Raw genomic sequence first — 13,337 nt, 5'->3', positions numbered from 1 at the left:
ACTGATAGATCACATAATTGAAAGCATCACACATCGCTGAATGTGCTGTATTGCTTCTAGAGGCGATTATATTCCATATTAAAGGTACTTTTACTATAGCAAACTGACATCTTCGATTTGTTCATTTTATACATGTGCTAATTTCTATACTACCATAAGTGTCTGGTAATTTCTTTTTATGTTAATTGATACCTTACTATGTGTTGTATATTGTGTGTACGTTTCATAAAATTCTACATGTAACTTTTTCAGTAATCGTGATTTTTGTGATTTTTCCTTAATTTATGATAACCAGTGTATGTAATATTTTTTGTTTCCTGTTGTACATACATGTATATTTTTAATAAAAAGTAAGGTGTTTATGTATAATTAAAAAACATATTTGTTTTTAATACATTTTCGGAACATAACACCCCTTTTTTATACTGCCTCTGGATCTCGTACAACAAGTTTCACACAATACGGCATTTTCTAGGAACCTATCTACCGTGTTATACAAGGGTTACCTGTATTTAATTTCTGCAAATTTAAGTGCAGTAAGTGGCTGAACTTATTGATCAGTGAAATTAATAAGTGGCAGACCCTGTATTATCACTGCACAGCTGTTCATGGTGTAATATAAAAAGGTTACCTCATTTGGCGAGTGGTGCCTTGCTAACAGAAAACTGCACAAATATAATTAAACTGTTGATTTAAAAACAAGGTAGAGCCAGCTGTAAATTAAATTATGAATATTATTTATTTGAAGTGAAACCATTAATTAGTAAAACTTCAGTAATTATTCCTCAAATTTTCCATTTTAAAGTATGGAAAATTCTGGTTTTAGTTCATAAAACAATGGATACTTTACTTAACAGAATTTTTTCTTTATGGAGAGTGAATAAAATACAGATCGAAGTCTGAAATATGGAACTGTCAGGACTTTGGCGATTTCATATTTAAAAACTTACTGGATTTTAGATCAGAATAAGATCGCATAAAGACATGGCAACAGTGAGACTTTACTTATTGCTTAGGTCAGATAGCAAAATGCTATCCAATCACAACTGCTCAAGAGCCAAAAAGTATCAATTAATGTACTGTCTTTGGCCACTGTGCCATTCCCTAGCCAACAGGTGTTTAAAAATGAGATTCAGAAATCTCATTTAGTCAGGGAAAAATATCACATAAATAAATAATAAATAAATATTAATGGCACACCTGCTTCCTTTTTATAAGAATTATAGTCTCTAATTCTAGACTTCTAAGGGTAGGGAGAGAAATCTCCCCCTCAGCTGATGGTCCAGGGCTCCAGATTTTAGACTTTGCACTGCTTTAAATTTTATTTTTACAAAAACTCTTCTACTCTCACTATTGAAATTGTTTCATTAAAATGAAAAAAAAATCTGATGTGTACACCACATGACTTCCTTGTACGGAATATTAAATTATACGCATTTTTCTTGCATTTCATTTAAACTTATTGGATTGAATTAAATCTACTTCGCCGACAGCACATAAACCACAATAGAATAAATGCATTCTTTAAAATTCACTCTATTTGTTTACCATAGCGACACTCTGGTGCTAGGTTCACTTAACAGTATTATACTTCGTTCATATTATAACTCAGAATGCACAAAATTTATATCATTTAAAGAATTATCTAATCGTTGCCACATGTTCTATTCAAATACTATAATACAGCTAGAACGATGTACAAAAGAAATTAAGCAAACAAAACAAAAAAGAAACAGTTTTTCACAGACGATTGAGTAGTTCTCATTCAATTAATTCAGTTCTCACTTCACAACAAGGCAAAAATACGTAAAAAGTCAAAATACCTGTATTAAAAATTACGAAGTAAATCTTAAACACTTATTTGCTCGAAAAAATTCCAGAAAGAATTAAGCATGATTTAATTTGCAATAATAAATGAAGGCGTTATCCTTGTTGTTGTGAAGCTAAGTTTCTCTAGATTGGCAACAAATCCACTATTCTGCTGTTTCAAATGTAAACAAGCAATGGCCACCATCAAAAACATTATTAGGGTTAGCGGCACTTAAACAACTTTAAAATTGTTGATAATTCTAAAAATATTGCATACAGATTTACTAAAGGCATAAAAGCCTTAACCGAAAGATAAAAACAACATAATTCAATCATTTTTAAAGCAAAAAATGTACAATTTACAAACATATATGAGTAAAGAAACCGAGATCACTGAGCCGGGTAACACAGTGGATATATATATAAATATATTTATATACGTTTGATGCGTCCGATTGCAACCAAAATACGAGGTGCACATCTACATGTTACAGCAGTCCTATACATAAAATTTCAATGTTCTGAGGCTACTCGTTTTTGAGTTATGCGAGATACGTACGTACGTACATACGTTTGTACAGACGCCACGAAAGATTCTCTTCAGAATTCATTTTAAAGCAGTTTTATAATTTTTTTGGAGGAAAAGAGTCTTTTATTCTGTCCTTAGAGATATCACGCAAAAACATAGTTAAATTTCATTCGATAGCGGTCAAAATGGATATTTTCATTGAAATATGCTGCCTGAAACTTTTTGAGATAACAATACTTCTTTTTTACTTCGTACAAGGAAGTAAAAAGACTCCAGAAGAATGATCCGATTGTTTTTAGTTGAAGATTGCAAAAAACTATTGCACTGGAGCAACATGTGTTGGAGGCACTGTTATGAATCAAAATTACATCCTTACAAAGAATGCCATGTTATTTGTTTCGAAGTGAAATTTTTTAAGACAAGCAGTACTTATCCATGATAATGCCTTGACATAACAACTTTATAGCAAACCTCTTTTTATATCCTAAAACACAATATATGTTACTTTCTACAAGGAAAATATATGCTTCACATTTTCTAGTGATGAAACATGCCTCCACTTTAAGAACTCTTATTTAAACTCAGATGTTGGGTGCAAAAAACATGTAAACATGTTTTACCCTTAAAGAGTTTACCAAGCTATGTCCTCACTGGGATTCGAACTCTGGTCCTCTCAAATGCTAGCTTGACATGCTTTCTCCAAATAACACAGCGAAAGCATGTGCAAGGAAGAGAATATAGCTTAAAACTAAAAGAAAATTACCACTTTCCTCATGATAGAATGTTAAAAGGTCCTACACCCTGCCAAGCTATTTTAATTTACGCCCTTCTGCAAGTAATGTGTCATTCACATTGCATACAATTTCAAATAATTCAGTTTCTGTGATATGCATTTATGAAAAAATGAGCATGAAATTTCCAGAAAAAAAAGGAAAAGAAAGTGACATCATTATTTAACTGAATGCATCAGGTTACTATCAATCAGTTAAAAATGGTTACCCACTTTTTCATCAACTTGCACATCTTTCTGTCTTTCATTGAAAAAAGCATACCCATTTTCATACCAATGTAATTAAATCATTCATCGCATATTTTCCATAAACTTCAATAATTTGCAAATCAATTTCAACCAGTTTGCCATCTGTTGCAATCAAGGTAATAACAAAATAAATTTCGCATAGGCAATATAATTTTCTTAGCTAGTAAAAACACATATTAAGATGCATACATATGCTAACAATACACGAAAAGGACACCAGCGCCTTGCCAATAAACTCAGCATACATCAGCATCATCACCACCATAGTCAAAGTTTCCAAACCCATAACATATTTTCTGAATATCTCTTGTATACATCTAATACTAATGTTTAAGGAATTAAAGCTTGAAAATACCTTATACAAGGTATTTGTTCTTTATATATATATTTTTTAATTCACTCAGGTAAAAGAATATCTCTTTACATTTCCACAAGGTTTTTGAGGTATATCAGATCGCTTGGCCAAGAAATTTAGGATAAAAAAAGATCCAGTGTTTCACATAGCTGTTAGGATAAGCAGCATTGTTTTGGGGTAGGATTTGTAGTAAGTAAAACTTTGCAGTAACTTGTAGTAACTAGAATCATAGACTTCAGACCTGTAAATGAAAGGATCTGTAAAGTGCGGATGTGAACTTGTCCTCAAAATTTTAGTATTATCAGTGTACGTGCACCTACTGAGAAGAAACACAATACTATTAAGGATGAGTTTTATGATAAATTTGAAGACTCCTATGAAAAATGCCCCTCAAATGATATAGAACTGGTTATTGGTGACTCTAATGCAAAGACTGGCATGCAGTTAATGGGGAACACAGTTAGCATGAGGATAATCACATGATAATCACAGTTAACACGAGGAAAGTAGTAACAATGGCTTCAGACTTAATGATTTTGCAAATGCAAATGCACTTATTATATGAGGTACCTTCTTTGAACACAGAAATATACATAAAGTCACACAGCACACCCCCAAGGAATAACACTAAATCAGATCATTCATTTCCTGGATCTAGACACTGAAAGTGCCTTTTGGTTGTCCACGGTTATCATGGAGCCAATACTGACTCCAGTCACTTTCTGGTGATTTCTAAGGTGAGAGGAAGAATAAGTAAGACCTCTTGAAATATGGAAAAAAAAAAAAAAAAAAAGGAGGAATATTGGATGTTGACTCATTGCACAAACCTGTGACATTGAAAGATTATAGAAATAAACTAAAAGAAAGGCTACTGAAATGCGATGATATACAGAATGGTGACTTCTCTTGGAAACAGACTGAAAAAATAATTAAGGATACTGCAAAGGAAATTATACCATAACTGAAAGGCAATAAAACGACACGGATGATATGATTGCAAATTTGCAAAAATTACTGAGGAGAAAAACAAAGTTTATAAACTTATGATACAAAAACACTATGCTTGAGGAGTAGAGGAAAAACATAAAGAGTTGAGAAAACAAGATTAAGGACTGTTCCATATGAAAAAGAAAGCATGAATCGAACACATGATTTCCTCCTACAGCAAATAAATTTTTATACTTTCGAGGGTGATGCTCAGTTTATGTATCTTGGTACTATCATCTCTAATGATGACAATATTAAAACTTAAAATTGACAGTAGATTTAGTTGGAGCTAATAGATGTTATCATTATTTAAAGAATTTATTAATGTCTAAATTATTAAACTTCAAGACAAAAATAAATCTATATACAACAGTTATTAGATGTATTAGATTTATTGCATGGTAGTGAATGCCGGCCATTAACAAAAACAAAAACAAAAAAAAAAAGATAAAGAAAGACCTCTAATCTTTGAAAGAAAAATACTCTGAAAAATATATTGGCCCACTGAGAGAAAATAACAGATGGAGAATTTTGTTTAGCCATGAAATCTATAGAAAATACAAACAACCTAATATTGTCTGAGTCATCAAATCTTATCATGTCGGGTGGCCTAGACATATTTTTAGATGTGACAACTTGATTCCTGTTAAAAAAGTGACCTTTGCAAGTGTAAAAATCACACAAAACGGATAGACTGTGCACAGGCAGATCTCAAGACTTTAAAAATCAGTCTTTGGAGGACCATAATGATGGATTGGGTCTGTTGGAGGATGCTTGTTGAGAAGACAGCCTTTGCCTGTAATAGGCTGTAGTGAAACTGGAGAAGATATTCTTCTGTTCTGGAGACTGTCATATTTGATATGACCTGGTAAATACTGATAATTTATCAGTGACAGTTCATTTCATAGCCTCATTGCAACTTATTTGACATGGAGCACTACATAAAGAAACAGTAGTTTTGACTGAAAAAATTCATTGCAGGGATGGTGAGTGTTATTCAAGACTGTTAAGAAGCTTCGTGCAATCTTTGGATGTGAACGTGAAGCTAATGAAACAATCGTTTGCAGACTGAACAAATCTGAGGACACAGATTTTAGACAGCAGACATTAAATCAACGTATTCTTGATCTAGCCACTCTGGTAAAGACATCTCTATTTTGTCTGATAGTGTTATTGTAAGTTTAAAAAATCTGAACTAAAAAAGAAACAAATAATAATAATTAAAGAGGAAACTGAACTTGGCATTAGCCACCTTCATAGGTAGATAAAGTGATTACAAATTTCATCAAGAGAGTGTGATGCTGCAGATCAAGCTGTAGAGGACACATACCATACATTATTTTTCATGCTTAAAAATTAGAAGATTTTCCTGTTGTAAGTACATTAAAATATTTTCCATTTTATGTTTGACTTAACTTGGTGACACTGGCACTTTATCACTGTCAGTTCAATTCACAGCTTTGTTGCAACTTAGTCAACATGGAGTGTTTCACAAACGAACAAAGAGTATTAATTGTGAAAATAAAATTGTGAGGATGGAGAGCATAATGCACAAACTGTTACAGAGCTCCATTTTGAAATTTTCATCCCATCCACCTAATTTTGAATGTAAACATGCACCTAATGAAACAATTTGCAGGTTGATTCCAGAAAGGTAAGGAAAAATAACCAATCATAAATTTTATTTTAGAAGACTTGTGTAAAAATTCAAATTTTCCTACATTTTCACTAAAATGTGTCCCGGTACTATTCCGTTTCGAGGACCGTAAAAAAATTGCAGTGAAAATGTATGCACAAAAGCACCAAATCTAGCAAACGCGCCCATTTAAAACAGTGCGTCAAATCTAGCATATGCGCCGATTTCAGATTGCGTAACTTTATATAATTCTATATTTCTTAAGATGCCATTGAAATATTAGTTTAATTTTTAAATCCTTTTTTGATATCCTATGGATTTAACAATTTGGGAATTGCCCATGGCAAAAAATCTGCAATAGAATTTGGGTAACGTGCAGATTCACCCACTGCTTGATGTGTTTTTAAGAATTGCACATACTCTGTATCCATGTACACATCGACCTATTTTCACTTTAAAAAAAAATCCCAGAATTGCACAAAAATGGCACTGCACACACCCTTGACTTTATCTATGTACACATCGACCTATTTTCACTTAAAAAGTAAAAGAAAATTGACAAAAATCCAATTGTTTTTACCCTTGTAAAAAGCGGCAAACAAATAAGTAGGCGATTCTGCACTTTAGCGATAATTTTTTCAAAGAAAAAGCATCATTCATTATAGAAAATTATGTTTGAACAACAAACGAGAGGAAATTATGCTTTAGCGATAACTCGGTAGCGAAATAACGATGCAGGTATCCATTCAGTTATGTTTAGCAATTTTTATATAAATTACAATAATGATCTGTAATAGTTATTTATTCTTGTGCTTCCATTCAGTCATGTTTAGCCTTTTTTATATAAATTATAATAATAAAAAAGTATTATATGAAATTAACCTTTCATCAAAATTAAAACATCAATCTTAGATTGTTATTTACTATTATATTTCCTTCCTTGCATTAGGGTTGCCGCAATTATTTTTGGCAACACTGGCATCAACAAGAGTTTCGTGATTTTTTATGACCCTCAAAACCAAATAGTACCGATTTTCCTTTTCCATGAATTTAAAGAAAGACTGAACTTCCATGCTCTTGCAGCAAATTAGTGAATGAAGGTAAACAAAAGATTAAAATAATTTTAAGCACAAAAGATTTAAAATAATCATAAATTTGCATGACAATGACTATATCTCAAGAAGCAGTATGGGATTTCAACAAGTAAGTAATAATGGTAACTAAAATAGTTAAACGTTAATAAATGTAAATGAAAGTGATAAAAATGTGATTGCAATCCTTATAAATTAAAGGGGAAAAAATTGTCATTTTTTTATTTCATTACTTGTAGTGCATAAATCCAACATTAAGATTTTGTGATTCTTGTCAGGATATACCTTAATTCTTCTCATAGAGATTAGCGTCGCAGAATTCTATGCCAAGGGCCCGGGTTCAAATACAGGAGGAGGCATAAATGTTTGTAAATGCATACTGTCCCTGTGGCATGGAGGCACTCTAAATATGTGACAAGATAAAAGGCTAATCTTTGGAATATGGTAACAGGTAGTTTGGCGACATTTTGGTAAGGCGATAAAGGTTACTAACTAGGACTTTAGCAGTGTACATGGATAAAGTCAAGAGTGTGCGCAATGTCATTTTTTGCAATTCTGGGATGTTTTTTTTAAGTGAAAATAGGTCGACGTGTACATGGATACCGTGTATGTGCAATTCTTAAAAACGCGGCAAGCAGTTTGCGATTCTGAACTTTTTCCCAATTTTGGACCTAATCTTCGTCATGATTAAGCACTTTTGTTCCATAAATGTTCTAGCATAAGCATAATTCAGCTAGCAGATTGTTGGTAAAAAATATTGAGTAAAAAAAAAAAAAAAAAAAAAAAAACCATGCCCTTACTTCATGAAAACAAAATGGCGTCCAAACAAAAACTATCAGGTTCCTATAGCAGGGCTAGTCCGCAAATTTTCGCCAAAAAATCGCCAAGTTACCATAATCCAAAGATTAACCGATAAAAGTCCTCTCGAGAGGTTGATGGTATGGGAAGATGGGTGAGAGACCCTTGGACTAAAGTGACCACACGTCCCAATTTTGGAGGGACAGTACCGCTTTTGGGAAAACTGTCCTGCATCCCGCCGATTTTTAAAAATGTCCCACTTTTTAGAAAACATCTACATTTTTTATTTTAAATGTGCTGTAAAAATATATTACCTATTATTTATTAATTATTATAGTGAATATAAAGAAATTTAAAAAAACACAAAAAATGCATGCAGTATAAACTAAATTAGGCGATGTAACTAGTTAGATTTACTCGGTGGTGTTCGATCATTGTCGTTACGTCTCGTCCAGTAATTTGTATTGTTAATGGAGAAACAGCTAGCATTAGCTGAAGCTATTTGCTTTCCACACCATAAACATCAAAGTTTCAAATCAATTGATTGTACGTCGCAAATGATTAAAACATTGTACAACAAAAAATTTGCATGTGCAAGGACAAAAACCGAAGCAACTATTTGTAATGTTTTTTTACCATATTCATTTTCACAATTGTAAAAAGAATTAGATTAAATGCACATTTATATCCATATATTATGATGCTTCCAACCACAAAGATTTAAAATTATTTCCCACATTTGTTAGGCTTTTTGATCCAGAAACAGGAATTAAAATCTGAATATTTTTTTCATTGCCAGGTGAAACTTCATAAATAATTTTTGATTCAACAAGTACTATTTTAAGAAAGAATAATATGAACAATAACATTATTACCTTTGTGAGGATAATACTAACGAAAATTTTGGTGGAAAAGCTAGAAGAAGCATCAATATCATTTTTACGAAACTTAGCGAACGTTTAAACAAAAAAAATTATTCGAGTAGGTTGTGCAGCACACATTCTGCACAATATTATTCAAACAGCATCTGACTTACTTCCAATAGATGTTGAAAATATTATTGAAAACTTTTATTCATATTTATATATATATACTGTATGTGTTGAAAGTTTGAAGGATTTTTATGAAAGCGCAGAAATCGAATATAAAATAATTATTGGTTACAGCAAAACATGATGGCTAGCTCGTTTACCAGCTGTAGAAAATATTTTTAAAATATACGAACCATCAAAAATCGTTCTTTTTATTACAAGGTAAATGTCCAAAAATATTGCCGCTCTTTTTCAAAAATGACACATCACAAATTTGGCTTCAGTTCATCCACAACCAAGTTACATTATTTCACAATGCTGTGGAAATTATTGAAGGGGACAAAATTTCAAATATGGAAGTGTAAAATGAAATCAGCAACTTAAAAACAAAATTGCAAGAAAGAATTGATAAAGATTACGTTCTTTTAATTATTCGAAAGGACATCACTAGACTGAAAGCACAAGGTGCCATTAAACGATCTGATTTTCAGAAAGAAGTCAGAAATTTTTATAATAACTGCTTGGAATATCTTGAAGAATGGACAGTTCAATTCGAGGATATTAAAAACTTTCATTGGGTGACATTAAAAAGGGAGATTTTAAGGGAATATGTGGAAAAAATCTTTTTAATATATTTGTAACCATTTTCCGAAAAATAATATTTGCAAAAATGATCTTTCTGATGATGGTAAGAAGACACATTACAGATGAAAAAATTAAATTTTGTTGTCTGCAAATGTGGAAACAAACAAAAAATGGACGGAGTTATCCCTTCACTTTAAACAGAATAATATTCCTTATGAAAATATTTTGAAAATTGTAAAACTAGCGATCTCCCTTTCAGAAACAAATACAGCAATAGAACGTGTTTTTCTAGTATCAATAAAATATGGACAAATGAAAAAACGCAGTTGAACATTAAAACTTTAAAATCTGTATTAAGCCTAAAATATAATTTGACCAATTCATGTGAGAAATTTAACATTTTGATACATGATACGAGTCTATTGCAAAGTAGTCACTCGGATAAAAAAATATGACCGTGAAAGAAAATCATAATTTTTAAAAATAAAATGCTAAATTAATTAAAAAACATAATATTCAAATTATTGTTTTTTACAAATATTTTTATAGTTACCAATAGTTAATAATAAATATAGTTTTGTATAATTATAGGCAATTATATGAATATATACAATAAAACACATTTTTTTGAATTATTGGTCTGCTTTCATAAATAAATTCTAAATTCATTCTATTTGTCCCGCTTTGTCTCAATGAATATGTGGTCACTTTACCTTGGACCCATTCTCCGGGGGGGGGGGTGCTCTCCATCAAAATTTATGGCGGAAATAAGCTAAATCACATTGTCGGCTGTAGGGTGCTCAAGCTTGTTGCCAACGGTAGGCATAATCTTGTCTTCCAAGCCACAAGGAATTTCATGGGCTTGGGCTGACTATACATCAGACAAGTGAACATCAGCAACAACATTTGAGGTGTGCTTCTCTTCTGTCTTTACAAATGAATATATTGAACAAAAATTAAAGTAATCAAAGGGATACAATTTACCAATGAACTAGTCCTCAGATGGAAAAATTATGTACAACACATGAAGGGAAAGATCATGCAATTATTTTTAAAATTTTCAGAATGTGGAGCTAAAATGTTGAGAACATATGCAAAAAAATATGGTATTTATTTTGGTTATCTATTTTTTCTATTTAGAAAATAATATGCCATATCTAAATTTAAGATACCTCATTTTATAAGTATAAATTATTTGATAAAACAATATAATTACAGAATTAAAATGATATAATTACAGAATAATAAGAAATACCTATAGACAAGATTGACGACTCTGTTGAACAAAAAAGCCCGGCCTGTTGCTCCAGTAAACCTGGTACTAATCAATTCACTGCGATTAGTTAAAACCGTATCGCAACTAGCACACAGAAATAGGCGTGAACCTCCAATATGTCTCAAGAAAAGTTTTCCCATATTATTTTATGTCAATTCTAGATAAGAATAAAAAAAGAATATTAGTCATGCTTGTAGATAAGTCAACTATATATAATTTATATGATTTCAATGAAACTACATATTTAACAGTAAGAATCGGAAATTATTTCAACTTAAAGAAATGCACTTTACAGGATATTATAACGTAATACAGTCCCAATCATCCGATCTTCTATTTATTCTGACCAAACCGGCAGTGCAAAAAATCTATTAAAAATTACAAAATATCGAGGATACACATAAACAGAGCTCATGCTTCAGTGTTGACTTAGATTCTATTACTCTGAGTGACAGTCATTACACTCACAGTAATAGGTCAGTGGTCTGCACATGCACAGTACGTTGACCTCAGTACCGAGTTGTATTTGCCAATGAGTTGATGCTTTGTTCTCCATTTCTGTGATAGTGTTGAAATATAAGGGGCAGCTGAAGTAAATTTCATTAACAGAGTTTTTATTCCTGGAGAAACTACAAGATCTACCAACGGCAAAACATCAAACTATTTTTCATCTAGTTTGGTTGTTCTTTGCAGCACATGCAGTACAGTCAAAAGTCGTTAATCCGGACTCGTTGGGACTTCGGCGATTCCGGATTATAGATCATCAGTTTAAATCTCGTAATATGGCATGCAGAAATTCTAAAATTAAAAATATGAAACCTTAATTTATGAAATAAAGAACAATTATAATCTAAAGGGTATCAAAATTTACAAAAAAAAAAAAAAAAAAAAAAGCTTAATATTTATTTGTTTACTTTATTAAAATTTCTTTCAATGTAAGTTAATTTAAGTTGCTTCGTTTTATGTGATAATACTTTCTCTTTAATTCTATAAACAGACATAATTTCTTGTTCAGTTACAAAGTTCCGCTGTTCAAGTCCCGTAATTGCTGTGCGAGAATACTGACTAACTTGTCAATCGAAATTTTTTCGTTTTCACTAACCTCTCTGTCACATTCTTCATGTCTTTATCCATTTTTCGCAGCAATTCCACTTTCTGTTTGATGGACATCGAAACATACTTTCATTTTGTACAATCCTTTGGGAGCTCCAGAATCGGAAATTCTATTTGACATAATCGAAAGTTCAAGTTTACTTTTATAAAATTGCTCTTACAGTCTGCAAAAAATAATAAGTCGGATCCAATTCGAAGATTAAGGAACAACGCAATCATCAACATTAACTGAAATAGATAATTAGATAATTTTAGATTATACTGTCCGTTATACATAAAAGGCGCACGCGAAAACGTATTCTGCGCTTGCGCACACGCATATGCGCAGTGGTAAAAGGTCTTACGCGCACGCGTAAACGCCTATGCGCATGTGTCAACGCGGCGCATCCGTAGAAAGTTTTTAGCTTTAAGGTCCGGATTATTTATCATTCTGGATTATGGGTGCCCGAATTAACGACTTTTGACTGTATATAGTTTGTCCAAGTTACCAGTATGCAATTTTTAAAATGATTGTATTTTGTCAGTTTTAAATGCTGTACGTCTCATTCTCCTTGTCATCCAACCAGGTCACCATATGTTTAGATTGAATAATCAGGACACCTGTAGCACTAAAACATTTCTCACACGGAGTAGCCTATATCAAGTTGAAAAAAGATTTGTTTTAGATTTTGATTGCTGAACAAGATGGCAGTAACTATAAAGACTTTCAATCACTAATGTTATCATTGTCAAATGTAATAAAAACCAATGATCATACACAAAAGACTGCATATGGTAAAAATTCTTATTCATCAAAGAATACACACTTTTCCAACTCTTACTGGTCCAGTTAGCATACACATGAGCCAAAAAGAGAAGAAATTAGTGGTGGTATGCTAAAACCAAGTGATAAAGAAAGTCATCAACTGTGGAAACTCATGCAGGGTTTGTGTGAAGTACACAGCCGTGTAGACTTTGTGTCAAGTAGCCAAACATCCTTTACCTGAAAGAATTGTCCTTTAATCAGATTTCCTGTCCTTGTCTTTTTCAAGTTCAGAAAAAATGCCAAATGTCCTTTATTTAGAAATTAAAAGCCTTTTAAAAACAAT

The 13,337-nt window shown here is 31.9% G+C and overlaps 1 protein-coding gene across 5 annotated transcripts in view; it reads right to left on the bottom strand.

The window, feature by feature from the left end:
* The window catches only part of LOC118184508 (protein yippee-like 5), a 46,863-nt gene that overhangs the window by 24,080 nt on the left and 9,446 nt on the right, over positions 1–13,337 (bottom strand). For all 5 annotated transcript variants that reach the window (XM_035354189.2, XM_085824993.1, XM_035354188.2 and 2 more), the window contains one exon: positions 11,116–11,293. In XM_035354189.2, the coding sequence (XP_035210080.1) occupies positions 11,116–11,276 (161 nt within the window). In that variant the 5' untranslated portion in view covers positions 11,277–11,293. The remainder of the gene's footprint in view (positions 1–11,115; positions 11,294–13,337) is intronic.

Source organism: Stegodyphus dumicola, chromosome 10 (genome assembly GCF_044657685.1).
Source record: "Stegodyphus dumicola isolate Sdum_Otavi_A_Nest chromosome 10, ASM4465768v1".
Lineage (NCBI taxonomy): Eukaryota > Metazoa > Arthropoda > Arachnida > Araneae > Eresidae > Stegodyphus > Stegodyphus dumicola.
The sequence above is the reverse complement of the archived record's forward strand: the minus strand, read 5'-3'. Positions and strand labels throughout refer to the sequence as shown.